General features: G+C 38.2%; 1 protein-coding gene across 2 annotated transcripts in view; it reads left to right on the top strand.

Moving 5' to 3' along the window:
• The window catches only part of RYR3 (ryanodine receptor 3), a 523,847-nt gene that overhangs the window by 226,145 nt on the left and 281,307 nt on the right, over window positions 1-16,395 (top strand). For both annotated transcript variants that reach the window (XM_080931244.1, XM_080931245.1), the window contains exons 5-8: window positions 335-413; window positions 6,105-6,217; window positions 7,057-7,156; window positions 9,515-9,608. In XM_080931244.1, the coding sequence (XP_080787370.1) occupies window positions 335-413; window positions 6,105-6,217; window positions 7,057-7,156; window positions 9,515-9,608 (386 nt within the window). The remainder of the gene's footprint in view (window positions 1-334; window positions 414-6,104; window positions 6,218-7,056; window positions 7,157-9,514; window positions 9,609-16,395) is intronic.

Below are 16,395 nucleotides of genomic sequence, written 5' to 3'. Positions count from 1 at the left end.
ACCAACATTGATCTCGCTGCTTCTTTACTGTTGGTCATTAGTGTTCCATTTATACCGTTCTCCCTTTCAAGCTATTGAAAGTTTCTTAGAATACCTTTGAACTAATACATCTTGAATACTTCAATTTTGCTGTAGAGAGTCCTAGAAACTACTAAACCATAAGATGAGAATGTCTTTGAGATCTTAGATTTAAAACAAAAAGATTTTCCAAAAGGGTAATGTCAATTAACTTTCCAATGTGGGAGAAGACTGAGCTTTAATGGGAAGTTAACTAGTAGTGGTGCCTGGAACTGGTGAATGGGTATGACTCCTAGCATGTGCTCTTTCTCCACAGTATCTAACATGCTTAACTACGTCAAGATCTCAGACGGATAAACTTGCCTTTGATGTAGGTCTTCGGGAACATGCTACAGGTAAGTTGTCATCTCCAGCTTCAGTCTGGTGAGGTCTGATGCTCAGGACTTTTGAGAAAGATGCTGAATGTGTTACTTATAGGGCACAGTACATCAGCAAGGTCAAAAAGATAAAACTGTTTAAAAGCCTCTGAGGATGAAGCATGGGAGGGCATATGAATCAGGTAAACGTGGGTACTTGGGCAGGGACGTTTGGTGTTTGAAGCATGAGAGCCGAAACTGCTCTAATGGATTACTACTATAAATAGACAGTTTAGTTCTTGGGAACTGAAGGTACTGAGTAACTGCTAAGGAAACAAATACAAATGACTTCATAATAGTGAAATATGGTGCTAGTTTAGAGAAGCAGGCCCTCTGTATTCCGCAAACAAGCCATCCTCAAACCAGCACCCCTCACGTCAGGAGGTCGCGGCTTTGTCCTCCCAGTGCATCTCCATATACTCACTGTACAGTTTCCTGCAGGTTTCCTTAGCTTATTGTTTAAAATACCACAAATAAAACATAACTCTCTAGGGGGAGAAATGTTGTGATTTTTTTTTGTCAGAAAGTATCAACAACAACCAAAAAGCCAGATGTCAGTATACTAGATCTAAGCTTAAAACTTTTGTGATTGAATTCATTCTAAAGAGAATATTTTTTACTTAAATTTTACAGTGAATAATCCAATGTTTTTGTTTTCTAAAAGTATCAAATACACTGGAAACCATTCCTATTCTGCATATACATATGTATTTGAATAAAGTAATTACACACACACACACACACACACACACACACACACACACACACACACACACACATACACATAGAATCATGGAGGCAGAGTGGTGCATGACTCTGATCCTGGTATTATAGAGGCTGATAAGGGCAAATCATGAGTTCAAGGTCAGCATAGGCTACTTAGTAGGTTCAAGGCTAGTCTAGGCTACATAGTACATTTCTTTTAAAAGTGGGTACCCAAAAAAAAAAGGTGGTGACCAAAATGACACCAGATCTCTCTAGAATAAAGAACAGGAAAATGATCTTAAAAGTTACACTATCAAGAAAATACAAGTTTCCTGGGCACTATTCTGAAGACCAATGGAACAGATAGAAGTGGAAACAAGACATATCTTACCTCAATGAAGGAAAATGCTTTGCAATGTCTGCAATTAGCCACCAGAGGAACAGCTAGCCAAGACTCACAGCATGCTCTCTGTGGCTGGAAACCTGTATGGACAATTGGACCACTGTCCATAATCTCTGTTCTCGATAGAGGTTGTGCTGTTACCAATGGGGAGGTATGGGTGCAAGCGACAGAAACTGATTCAGATGACTTCAAGACAATTAAGTATTTGCTGGCAGGATACTGAGTAGTTCAGACGACCACTAGGGCTCCATAAGTAGCCAGGGAAGTAAAATCACTTGCAAAGAAGGACAAAAGTTCGTCCTATTGTTCTAAAATGAGGCTAGTTTATCAATTAACAATTCAGATATCTGATTTTGTGAGGATCAGAAAACATGTAGAATCCTATGCGTGTGCCCCCACAGGTTCTGTGCACAGCGGTGTCCTCTCCCTTTGTATACAGAAAAGGCTGGGGCTTAGCTCAGACTATTGTGTGACCTTTTCTCCCTAAGATAAGATCATGTGTGAATTAGATTTGGGGATTCTTTGTTTTCAGCTTATGTGTTTTTCTTCAAGTATAATTTCCTCTGAAATGTTGTCAATCTTTTCTAAAAATCGCAAATTGAGTGAAATGCCACAGTATGAATGTAAGTTGGCCTCTCTGTATAAGCCAGATGCCAATCTTGGAACGCACAACCAGAAAAATCACATAGAGTCCTTCTATTTATAAAGCTGCAAAACAGTGTTAATATTTTCTGGAATCTGGAAAGGGATGGAGAAATACAAAATTCTACTAAGGAGTTCAGGAAATGTACTCAATTTACTATTAGAGCCTCTAATGAAAAGGAATAAAAGTCGATTCTGTTACTCATCTCAGAAGTTGATTTCTGAGTCCCTGGAAACAGAATTTGCAGGAACTTTGGTGACAACAGCCCAAGTAGATATATAAGATGGGCCAGGTTCAGACAGGCTGCCCAGAAGCTGATGTGTGTGCACGCACATAGAACAAGGTTGACTGGCTGTATCTTCATGCAAATTTATTGCCTGAAGAATTTTGCTTTCCTTTCACCTGTGACCTACTCCAGTCATATTCTTGAGGCTGGAGAGGGCACTGGCTTCCACCATTGAAGACTGGGGTTTTCTGAGATGTGACCTATCGTGAAGAGGGGCCACATGGAATCTGCCTGGGTAGAATCCCAGTTCTATGGCAAGCAGCCCTGTAAATGTTCCTTAGCACAGAAACCTCCTTGGCGTTAAGAAGCAGCTGATCCTTAGCTGTGCTGGATGTCCAAGAGAATGTGTGAAGAAATAGTTTAGGGAATGGATGTTTTATCAACAATCTGATTTTTTTTTTTAACTTGTAAAATCATGGGCTTAACAGACTGAATAATCTCCACTCTTGAGTTTGGTTGCTCTCAGTTCTTCACATATTTTTAAGGTTTTGTTTTGATTTTAGTATTTATGCATATATTTAGGATTCAGATTTATGAACAAATGGATGTAAAAAATGACATCATCCACATTCTGCAAGTGCTGCTGTGTATTTTGGAGCCAGTGACTGGTTGGTCCACATTAGGAATTCAGGGAGCAGCTCCATTTGTGAGTCTGTTTGAGATGCTTTTCATGCTGGATGCGCTTTCTTGGAGCCCAGAGTATATACTGAAGAGGCTGATCACTTTTCACCTTTAATGTCAGGTCATATTCTTTTATAATGTGTTTTTACATTTAATCAAATACCTACACTTAATTTTCAAAGATGAGTGATACTCTGATGTTTATTGAAAATATCTGCTCCTGCCTCTAGGGCCCTGCCTCGGGCATCAGTGTTCAGCTTCTCTTGAATCACTTGTTGTCTATGAAAAATATGTGTATACTACCATTTCATTATTCTTTCTAGATTAGGCTTATCTATTTGTGTTTTGATAAAGCTTTATTCTTACGCTGTACTCTTCACCATCCTTCTTCCTTGCATTTTCAGTATGTTCATATCTATTCTTACATAAAAGCCAAAGCAATAACTACATTGATATAACTACTCTTGCATGTTTGTAAATAACCCACATGGTGTACTATATATATTGTCAAGTTTGTTTTATTGCTTTAAGGCTTTGTCTTAATTTGTTTTGTCTTCTGTGGCTAAATCGTGCATTCACTTCCAAGCTTCCCCATTGAACAAAAATGTCCCCAAATGGTTAGGTTCTGTCACGTTATCTCTTCTTACTCTTAGAGCCATCGATAATCACATAAGAGCTTGCTTCTATGTCTCCTCCACTACACCATGAACTACTAACACCACACCATACATTAGCTTTTACAGAAAAAGGTACATGTGGGTACCAAATTATCTGAAGGCTTGTTCATTCTAGCTTCATAAGTAATTCATAATTTAGCTAAATTCTGTATTAAGTTTTTTTCTTGGCTTCCTGCTGGCTTGCTTTTTAACTTGTGTTCTGGCTGTTGTATGTGACAAACATTTTCTGATTCTGGATGCTTTGTGTGTGACTTTTTCTTTTCTAAAATCTCTTGTTTCTTTCTCTAATGTCAAAAATTCCATGGTGTGTCCTGTGGATCATTTCTGTTGTGCAGCCTCAGGTGGATGCTTATCTATGCAAGGAATTTGGGGGAACGTTTCTACTCGCAGATGCTTATTGTCCAGCACTTTGAAAGTTTTAGAAATATTATTTCTCTGTTAATACTCTATTATTTTTTCTGGAGGGATCTTTCTAGATTGGTTTTTAGGATTCTTTATTAGATTTTGATTTTGATTGAAATATTATTGCATCATTTTCCTCTCCCTTTTCCTCATCTAGAGCCCTCACATAGCCTTTTCTTACACCTCTTCCTTTCTTCTGTTTACTCCCTCTCAAATTATAATTCTCTTCTTTCATAAGACATGGTCTTACTGTGTCATCCTGAAACTTTCTGTGTAGACCAGGCTGGCCTCAAACTCAGTGGTCTGCCTGCTGATGCCTCCTGAGTGCTGGGATTAAAAGCGTGTGCCACCATGCTCAACTGTAATTTTTTTCTTCCTGTTTCTAATCTAGTGTGTGTGTGTGTGTGTGTGTGTGTGTGTGTGTGTGTGTGTGTGTGTGTGTACACTTATTTTGGGAGACTTTTCAACTGTTTATACTTATGGTTTCTTTTCTCTTCAAAGTAAAGTAATTTTTCATTTTCTTAAGGGATTCTTCATGATACTCTCCAAGTATAGTATCTTCTTTCTTTTGTAAGACTGTTAGTTGTAAAATTATTTAAAGCTTTTGGTCTCTATAATCTTTATTTTTCCATCTTGGGCCACCCTACCATTTTTATTTATGTTGATGTTTGAGGCTTTCCTCAAATTTCGTGTAATCTTTTGTCTTTGCTCATATTTAGGCCAAGGTCATAAAAGCAGACTGAAAACTGGGATGTAGCTTGACATTTGTTGAACCTCACTCTGCATTTATCTTTCATTTCGGAGGAGAATCTCAAACTCTGGCATCTGAACTGTTGGTACATTTGCTTCCCTAAAAATCAGTCCTTAATTCTGAGAACTGGTAAAAATCATTCAGCTCTCACAACTGTCATTCTAGAAGCTGGGAGTAGAAACAAAGGGAGAGAAGTTGGAGTGTCTCTGAATGCTCATAAACTATAGAGAGAAACGGGTGTTTCTAACTATTCATAAACTGGAGTTGTGTATCCTCAGAATGGCTCCCCTTTCTTATTTGGCAGTGTCTTATGGTATTTCTCAAGCCAGAGCCTTGGTGGTTTTCAACCCACAAATCTTCTGTACTCTGGAGGAGGAAGAAGCAACTGCTTGTGTGGGATGAGGAGGGGATCTGGGGCTTAAAGGTTCTTAAAACCTATTTTTACTCATTCTTCCTGTTTACGACCCATCTTTACCTCCAGCCCAAGTGGGTTTCCTGCTGGAATTTATTCATAGCAGGGTGTGCTTTTAAGTCTGTGACATTTTCTACATTGGCTTAGTTAAAGTTTGTAAATTTTTTTCATAATAGTTTTTCTTCCTTGGTACATATATTTTCATTGTTTTAAGCTGTATTAGTTTTTATAGGTCTGGGCCTTAAGAAACAAAACAAAACTATATTTACTACTGTTTCAGTGCAGAAGATGAGGATGATAAAATTGTTTAAATGCTCAATATGTCAATGAACTACAGTCTTCGAGGCCCCCTTTCTGTGGGGACAAGGGTTGTGATCCTTTAATATAGCCCACAGTAGCCTCAAATTCATTAACTTAAACTTCTGATCTTCTTGCTTCCACATGTACCACCAAAATAGATTCTGAAATCAATTCATTAAAAAGAGATGTAAAAGGGATTATGAAGAGATCATATCTTATATCCATTAAAAATATTCAGACTTCTGAACTACTGGCCTCCAATACTCTTATCCAAATTTTGTCTTTCTGTCTTTAAAATGAAAAATATAGTCAAGAGCACACATTAGACAATGGGGATAGTTGTAAGTAAATGGGAATTGAAGCAAAAAGGGCTAGGAAGAGTGAGAGGTATGTCATTAAAGGGAATGTGGGCAGAATTAGGATTGCTGCCGTCTAGGATACAGAGGCTAACTCATGAAGCATTCATGTAGGAGAAGCCTGTTGGTGGACCATACATCCTGCTTCCAAGCAAAGGTCTGAAGGAGAGAAAGTACGAATTGGAGATGACCTTATTCTCGTCAGTGTATCCTCTGAAAGATATCTTGTAAGTACCCCTTGACAGGAGTATCTTTTCTTTTTAGAATGTCCCCTTTAGGAATAGGAGGCCGGGGGAAACAGAGTCACAGCAGGCTGGGTAGTACAAGATACTTCTCCCCTGTGAGGCAGTCCTAGTGCCTGGGATTTAACTGTTGCCTTTCCTTTTAGATTACGGCATCATATCCAGCAGATGCTGCTGAGATGAATTAAGTCACATTACTATGAATTTATCACATCGTGTGGCTCTTGCCAAGTGGAAAACAGCCAGCAAAAAGGAATGCAGAGAGGTAGCTTGGTAGAGAATGGGGAGAGGATATGAACATTGGTGCATTGGTTATTACAGAGGCTGGCCAATGCATATGAGGTCTTTCATCTAAGGATAGGTACCAGGGAAGCTTTGCTCAGGGTTGGGATGCCTGAAGATAGAGAAATGCCAAAGATAAGTGTTGAATTTCTCGGCAGTTTCTCATAGGGCCAATTCTGCCAGCCACTTTTGCCTTACTGTCTCCAAATGTTGAAGTAGTTTTTACCTATTTGTAAGTTTTTTGGTTTTTTTTGTTTTTTTTTTTTTTTATCCTACAAGAAGTGGGCAACTTATAATTTTGTAGACTCAGGGATGCAGATGTGGGGACAAGGTTAACACTGGTCTGTCACCTCTGTGGTTGCATAGTCCTTCCTGGAATAAAGTGCCACCTATAAAATTGCTTGAAGATTGGACAAAGAAAGGTCCCACACATATGTAGAAGGAACCAAGGGAAAGGGAGGGTGCTTAACGTAATGCTTGGAAGCTCTAATGGGAATGGGACCAGTGCTTTAAAGAAGGTTTTGCTTCTTTTCCCACTGCAGCATCTCTCAGTATCAAATGGTAGCATCCAAGTGGATGCCTCCTTTATGCAAACACTCTGGAATGTACATCCTACATGTTCAGGAAGTAGCATCGAAGAAGGTAGGCCTTTTTAATACAGTCTTCCCTCAGCCTGCCATTCCCTCTGAGCTGTGTGTGTTAACATTTTCTGCTGTCTCTCAATGTCCACATACAGCATGATTTTATTTCTTCTACTTTCTGTACCTGATGCCAGAATAAATTATTTTCTATTCTCACTCCCCATGAGCATCATTGACCTTGATTTAATTCTTTGGAACCTGTTGATAGTTTATCACTATAAGCACACAAGAGTTGCTTACTATTGGTAAGTATTTTTATTTTTATTTTAATTTTATTATTCATGCTTACTATTGGTAAGTAAACAGGCCTAGAAGCTTCCATCTTGGAAGAGATCTTTTGCTGGAAAGATGAAATGGCTTATACCCCAAGACTCTGTTCACAGTAGAAAGGGACTTCCTTCATAAGTATATAATTGGTCTTTGCATTTTACTTACCAAGCTATGTAACTGGAAAATTATGAATTCTGTTTCCTGGTAGAATATGAGAAGCTTTTAAAAATTGGGGTTCTATCTTCCCTTCTCTCTTCCTCCCCATCCCCCTCTCTGTTTCTCTCTGTCTCTGCCTCTCTCCTTTCCTTTTCCTCCCTCCCTATGTCTTTCCTGTCACTCTTCTTATTCTCTCTCTCCTCTGCCTTCCCTCTCTCTGTCTCTGTCTACACACACACACACACACACACACACACACACACACACACACACACACATTAATACACCTTTGTAAATTTACCATCAGTCTTTTCCTTCTATCAGGAATCAAGACTCTCTATCTTATATATTTCCCTGGAAAGTTTCAGCCCCATCTCAGTGTTAAATGTTTCATCTTTGCTGCAGAAATAAAATTATCTCAGTCCCAACAGAGAGCTTGTGGAGATTAGTTAAGGAGCTTCCTCACGGAAGTGCTGAGTGCCCTTGTGTGGATGAAATATAACGAGCTCATCAGCTCAGTCTTCTGGCTGGGTGGAGAACAGACTCTCAGCATCCATAACCCTGCCCTCTTAGTGGCTAATGCTGCCCTCCCTCATGGACGTCAGTGGCTCTTCACTTGATGCTTTCTTCATGACTGTGATCAGGACAGTTTTTTCAGCTTAAAAAAAAAAGTTGTAATGCACAACACTTGGCAGTTTTCTCAGAAGAGGAGGATATTGATTGAAAAAGCCCACAAACTATTCAGGATGGACTCTTAAACAGTGATAGTCTCACCATCAAGAGAGGATAAAGAGTTTAATCAAGGGCTTGATGGCTGAGGTTTTTAATTTTCTATGTAAATTTGCTACTAGGAATTCCCTTTAGTAAGTCTTGAATTATTTAAATGCAAAAAAATGCAACTGTACATATTAGTATAATTAGCCATTGGAAAAATACTTGTGAATATTTGAGGGAAGTTTAAGCTAATCTTTTCTTGCCTTGGTTTTAAAAAAGTGCTAAGGCAACTCCAACCATCTCTGTACAATATGTTCTGATAACACCACTTTCTCCTCTGGTGTGATTTCTTCCTGTTAATGTTTTAATCCTACACCCAAAGTAGTTGAAGACAGCCCCCCAAGTGATCTAATTATGTGATTTAAAAAGAAAAACTCCTAATACAGATATTGAACATATTAAGTCCATATGTCTCCTGAGAATGGAGTAGCCTAGAGATTTTTTTTTTTAATTCAGAAGAATAACAAATCCAATTTCTTTGCGCAAAACCTTAGCTGGGCCTGCCTCCTGCTAGGTTGCTCCTGGAATTAATTCTTGGGATTCATTTGAAGACTAATGGGTCATCATGCCCTTGAAGTTGATTGTTTCTTTTCAAGGTCTGAACTCACAACTACTGAGATTCTTTTTTGCTGAAATATAAGTGCTTGTTGGTAGCAGTTGGTGTACATATCCATTCAGACCTGCTAGAGTCATTCTGTCACCCCCCCCCCACATACACACAGACTTGGGGATATAGATGCATCATCACAATTGATCTCTATTTGTTAAATACAATTGAAAACTACCTTCTAAAATATCTCTTAAGAGCATATTATTGCCTTTTCCTAAATAACACTTAAAAACAGATTGTCACCTCCTTCTGACTAATTTCTATCCCATGACCATAATTTGATTTGGATTTTGCCATGAAGTATATACACTAAGATTCTAAGGTCTGGTGATTTAATATTAAGTTATTAGCTTCTTACAAAACTGGAAACTCCTGTACTTTCTAACAGTAATTTTTCTTTCCTTTTGTTTTGTTTTTTAGTTTCCCAAGTGTACCTCCCTTGCTGTTTTATAGAAATCAGCTATAACCTGTATGAATTTACCCTTATTGAACACAGTGTTCTCATTTTAAGCTTTTGATCAGTTATGGTGTTATTCTGTTCTTTCACAGGATACCTACTCGGTGGCCACGTAGTTCGTCTTTTCCACGGTCATGATGAATGTTTGACAATACCATCTACAGATCAGAATGATTCTCAGCACAGGTAGGTCATTATCCTCATTCTTCTGTCTGAGCTGTCTTTGCTCCCTGGTAACTCATATCAAAGAATTTGCCTTTTTATTTGGCCACACGTGATTGTGTAGGTCTTTCTCACTTGGTCTGACCTTCATCTAGCCACAAGCACCAGTTTGATGAATAAGAATGGCAAGACAGTAGTGTTTGCCCCACCCCAAAGAAAAGGTGTTTACCTTCTATCTAAGCAAACAATGCTACAATTCATCTCAAGCTATTCATTGTCTTTGATTGCTCCTGAGTCTGAATCATCCAAATTTGTGAGAGAAATCAGCCATTCTAGAGAGGCTGTGTGCTTACATAAGTTATTGCTGGTCCTTGAAAGGCAGCTAATCTCTATTTATCCCATTTAGTGGACTAAATAATTAAGATGGAATTGTTGGTTTCATTTTTTTTGGTACCAACTCATGTGGGAGAAACCAAGCACCAGAATCCAACAGAGGATGGATTTAGCGGGGTGCTATCCCAAGGACTATAGTTAGAGGTTGTATAGAAGTGAACCATCTTTAGTCCAATAGGTGATTGTTTAATGAGCTCTTGTTAAAGATTCAAAATTATATGAATGAGTGCTATTCTTTATAGGAGACACTGTTTTCTTTAACTTATCCAGCACCTCTGGCACTTTTTTTTTTCTGCCTCCTCGTCTGTATAGGCCACTGAACCTTGAGTGGAATGGATTTGATAAAGATCCATTTGTGGATCTCTTAGTTAATTCCCATCTACTGCACGGGTTTAGCACTATGTCATTGAGTATCATTTTGTTGCTATGTTCCTTAAGCCTAATAATCAATACACTAGTAGTAAGGACTAACTGGTTGTGTGTGTGTGTGTGTGTGTGTGTGTGTGTGTGTGTGTGTGTGTGTGTGTGTTTTAAGAGAGAGAGAGAGGGAGGGAGAACATAAAGTTGTTTGAATAAGGAAACAAAGAGTCCTGAAGAGAGTTGGAGTAGGGGAAAGGATATCAAATATAAATTTTTTTCAATAAAAGGTTTTTAAAAGATTCAGAATTTTATTAAGTGAAAGATATCAATGCACGTAGTAAATATGTACTCAAGATTTATCACTATTTTGCTTATCCTCAAAGAAAGAGTACATAAAATGTTCTGCCATGTGACTGTAGAAGTCTCATAGATTGAGTAAAAATCAAAAGCCTGTCCAAATTCTACTTAATTTTGACAGTATTCAACCTAAGGACAGCAGTGATGGTATTGGTCCAATTTGGGGACAGCAGTGACAGTATTGGTCCAACCTGGGGACAGCAGTGACAGCATTGGTCCAACCTGGGGACAGCAGTGACAGTATTGGTCCAACCTGGGGACAGCAGTGACAGTATTGGTCCAACCTGGGAACAGCAGTGACAGTATTGGTCCAACCAGGGACAGCAGTGTCTTATCTTGTTGTAGTGCTTGTTGTTTTCTCAACTAAATTAATTTTACCTAACTGATGACATCAGAGGCAAATCCTGACACTTTAGAGATCAACTTTATCAGAATTCTGCCAATAGTGGCATTCTGTCTTGTTTCAAATGGAAGCCTAGAAAGCTGGAGCTCTGTTGGCTTTTTGTCAGTAGTTGTCCCTTATTCTGTGTGCTGAAGGACCCAGAAGCAACTTGATTGAATGTATTTCTGTGTATCTTAGAACTTAGAATGTATTATCTGTCAATTGGCGACTTGAGTCCCTTACAGTGTGAATCTCTTCCTACTTGCCATGTTCCCCAAATGTTCTTCATCGTACCCAGATGTAACATAGAACAGAGTCCAGCACACACTGAATCTAGACCTATGTAAGTGTTGTGAGTGATTTACTCGGTACCTCCTTAGTCCTGGTCAGTGGCTGACAGTGATGTCTATGTGGTAAAGGAAGTTCAGTCGACCTGATTTCCCTTAGAATTAAACTAAATCTTGTTATGTGCTCTTATTCAATTGCTGGATTTTTTTTTTCCATTTCATCTTTGTTTTGATTTTATTTGATTTTAGTAGGGTGGGCTTTTTTTTCTTTTCTTTTTTTTTTTCTTTTCTTTCTTTCTTTCTTTCTTTTTTTTTTTTTTTCTTTTTTTTTTGAGAAAGAGTCTTACTGTATAATTTGTTTTGCCTAGGAATCAGTATGTAGATCTGGCTGCCTTTGAACTCACAGACATCCACCTGCTCCTGCCTCTCAGCTCTGTGATTAATTACTTAGCTTACTGCTGCTTTTATATCTTACTGTGCTAAGATATAAAAGCATGGTTGCCACATGCTTTGACTTTATCTCTATTATTGAAACTATAGCGACAATAGAAATAGCCTAATCTAAAACTATTCTGTATAAAGCCAGCTCCTGCTTTGATAGTAATTTCTATTAAGTGTTTTAACAAGACCCTGTGCAAATGGGAAAAGCAGAGAAGTATTTGAAAAATGTAGTTGGGAGAATGAGGTAGAGGGTAATCAGGATCAAAGCTCAACAGAGCAAGAGTACAGACAAAACAACACCAAGAGGCACATGGATGTGGACAAGGACTCCATAGGATCTGATTGGTGTTGCCAATATTTGTCTCTTTCCTTTGCATGACAGCATGAGGGACTGAGACTGGGAAAGGAAGCAACCACTGGGGACTTTGAAGCCTAAATTCTTGAAATTCCTTGCATTCACAATGAGATCTGAATGACAAGATGCCTTGTTTCTGCTTTCTGGAGCCCTAAACCTCTTCATTGATGTCAGTTATCAGAAAGAAAAAAAAATCAACTAGCCAGAATCATTAAAAAACATTGAAATCAGGGAAAAGGAACAAACAATAGAGAACATCCTAAGATGTTCTAGAAACTACTAAGGCACTAACTCCCCAGATGAAATTGTGTCTTTCCCTCTGAACCCTGGGAATAGGCAGGCTTGATGGAAATGTTACCTTAGAATGGAAACATGAGAGCCACAGTCTCACATTTTGAACTCAGATGCTTGGCTTTGCCTCTGGTTTGTTAAACGCCCCGGGCTAAGTTACTCAACCGGTTGGAGCCAAGGCTAAGGTGTCAGCCAGACTTTGTAAAGCACCTCCACTGTCCAGCCACTCTGCTCCTCTTACTGCCGTCATTTAAGAGAACAAGAACAAGTTGTTTCAGCTGTGGTAACCTTGTCAGATTAAGCAAATTAAGCTGCTAGAATGTCTGAGGTATAATGGACATTTAGGAATACTTCAGAAGTTGGGCTGAGACTAGCTCCAAGGCTGAATTGCTTGAGACCCAAGGGGGGCCACCTATTCTCTAGCTCTCTTTCATTCAGCCTTTGCTAAAGGCACCGATGTCCCAGTGAAAATCTCAGTCAGTCTGTATGAATAGCTAAGTCAGGAAAGTAGCGTTTCCATTCTTGGCCAGGTACAGAAGTGCCTAGGAGTTAAAGCTACAAAAGAATATAAAATTTTCTTTACTAAATATTTCCTAGTAGTGTATACATTTAAAATAAGGCTTAGCCCTTATAGCCTCCATCGGTGACCAGAGCTAGAGCTGGCCCCCCACCATCAGGACTCACAGTCTGCCTGCAGAGAGCTGAACACCCAGAAGCACTATCCCTCCTGAGCCCAGGGGTAAAACCCTGCTTTCTCTCCACTGACTATCAGGGGAGAGACAGCTGGGAACTCTCAGGGAGCAGATATCGCGGTGCTGCCAGGGACCTGGACCCTTCTGGCCTCCATCGATAGAGCCAGCCCACCACCATTAAGATTCATAGCCTGCCTGTAGAGAGCTGAGTACTCAAGAGTGCTCTCACTCCTAAATCTATAGGCCCACAGGAAAAAAAAGCTCTAGTCAGAGAAAACAAGATCAACTAGCATCACAATTAACAAGATGGCAAGAGGCAAGAGCAAAAAACTAAACAACAGAAACCAAGACAACCTGGCAACATCAGAACCTAAGTCTCCCACCCCAATAAGTAGTGTGTAAGTAAGTAGGGATATCCCAACTCACCAGAAAAACAGGATTTGGACTTAAAATCATACCTCATGATGATAATGGACGGCCTTGAGAAGCTCATGAATGACTCCCTTAAAGAAATACAGGAGAACACAGGTAAGCAAGTAGACGCCTTTAAAGCAGAAATATAAAAAGGACAAAAATCTTTTAGAGAATTACAGGAGAACACCAGCAAATAGGTGAAAGAATTGAACAAAATCATCCAGGATCTAAAAATGGAAATCAAAACAATGAAGAAATCACAAAAGGAGACAACCCTGGAGATAGAAAAAGCCTAGAAAAGAAAAAGATCAGGAGTCATAGACGCAAGCATCACCAACAGAATACAAGAGATGGAAGAATGAATCTCAGGGGCAAAAGATACCATAGAAAACATTGACACAACAATCAAAGAAAATAAAAAATGCAAAAATCTCCTAACCCAAAATATCCAAAATGTTTAGGACACAATGCGAAGACCAAACCTAAGGATAATGGGTATGGAAGAAAACAAAGACTTCCAACTAAAAGGCCCAGTAAATATCTTCAACAAAATTATGGAAGAAAACTTTCCTAACATAAAGAGATGACCATGAACATAAAAGAAGCCTACAGAACTCCAAATAGATTGTACAAGAAAAGAAATTCCTCCAGACACATAATAGTCAAAACAACAAATGTTCAAAACAAAGAAAATATATTGAAAGCAGTAAGGGGAAAAGGTCAAGTAACATATAAAGGCAGACCTACCAGAATTACATCAGACTTCTCAACAGAGACTATAAAGCTAAAAGATCCTGGACAGATGTCATATAGACCCTAAGAAAACACAAATGCCAGCACAGGTTACTATATCCAGCAAAACTCTCAATTAACCATAGATAGAGAAAACAAGATATTCCAGGACAAAAGCAAATTCACACAATATTTGTCTACAAATGCAGTCTTACAAAGGGTAATAAATATAAAACTCCAACTCAAGAAGGGAAACTACACCCTAGGAAAAGCAAGAAAATAATCTTACAACAAACCCAGAAGAAGATAACCATATAAACATAATTCTACCTCTAACAACAAGAATAACAGAAAATAACAATCATTATTCATTTATATCTCTTAACATCAATGGACTCAATTCCTCAATAAAAAAACATAGACTATCAGACTGGATATGTAAATAGAACCCAGTAGTTTGTGGCATATGGAAAACCCATCTCAGTGACAATGACAGATACCACCTCAGAGTAAAAGGTTGGAAATTTTTTTCCTAAGCAAATGATCCCAAGAAACAAACTGGAGTAGCCATTCTAATATTAAATAAAATAGGTTTTCAACCAAAAGTTATCCAAAAAAAGGTAAGATAGGACAAATTTTACTCATCAAACAAAAAAAATTCTATCAAGATGAACTCTCAATCCTGAGCACTTATGTTCCAAATGCAAGGGCACCCACATTCCTTAAAGAAACTTTAATAAAGTTCAAAACATATAATGCACCACACATAATAATAATGGTAGACTTCAACACCCCACTCTCATCAATGGACAGATCATGGAAGCAGAAACTGAACAGAGACACAAAGTAACAAGTTATGAACCAAATGGATTTAACAGACATCAATAGAACAGTTCATTCTAAAACAATAAAATATAACTTCTTCTCAGCACCTCATGGCACTGTCTCCAAAATTGACCATATAATTGGACACAAAATGGGCCTCAACAGACACAAGATTGGAATAATTAAATGCATTGTATCAGATCACCATGGATCAAGGCTGGTCTTTAATAACAACAAAAACAACAAAAAGCATACATACATATGGAAGCTGAATAATGCTTTACTCAATGATAACTTGGTCAAAGAAAAAATAAAGAAATTAAGGGTTTTTTAGAATTTAATAAAAATGAAGGCACAACATACCCAAACCTATGGGATACAATGGAAGCAGTACTGAGAGGAAAACTTCATAGCTCGAGTATCTCCAAAATGGCACTTGAGAGAGCATACACTAAAAGATTGAGAGCACACCTGAAAACTCTAGAACAAAAAGAAGCAGATACTCCCAAGAGGCGTAGACAGTAGAGCAGAAATCAACCAAGTAGAAACAAAAAGAACTATACAAAGAATCAACAAAACCAGGAGCTGGTTGTTTGAGAAAATCAAAACAAGATTAACAAACCCTTAGCCAGAGTAACTAGAGGATGCAGAAAAAGTATCTAAATTAACAAAATCAGAGATGAAAAGAAAGACATAACAGAAACTGAGGAAATTCAAGGAATCATCAGATTCTACTGAAAAAGCTTATACTCAACAAAACTGAAAAATATAGAGAAAATGGACAATTTTCTAGACAGATACCAGTAACCAAAGTTAAATCAAAATCAGATAAACCATCTAAACAGTCCCATAACCTCTAAAGAACTAGAAGCAGTCATCAAACATCGCCCAACAAAAAAAAAAAAAAAAAAGCCCAGGACCAGATGGGCTTAGTGTTTAGTGCTGAATTCTATCAGACCTTCATAGACAACCTAATACCAATCAATACTCTCCAAAGGCTCATACCTTAACTACACAAACACCCTAGATAAAAAGAGAACTTCAGACCAATTTCCCTCATGAACATTGATTCAAAAATACTCAAAAATACCAAATCTAAGAACATATCAAAACAATCATTCACCATGACCAATAAGGGTTCATCCCAGGGATGCTGGGATGGTTCAGTATTTGAAAATCCCTCAATGTAATCTACTATATAAACAAACTCAAAGAAAAAAAAACACATAATTATCTCATTAGATGCTGAAAAACCATTTAACAAAATTCAACACCCCATTTG

Source organism: Micromys minutus (assembly GCF_963924665.1).
Source record: "Micromys minutus genome assembly, chromosome: 17".
NCBI lineage: Eukaryota > Metazoa > Chordata > Mammalia > Rodentia > Muridae > Micromys > Micromys minutus.
The sequence above is the reverse complement of the archived record's forward strand: the minus strand, read 5'-3'. Positions and strand labels throughout refer to the sequence as shown.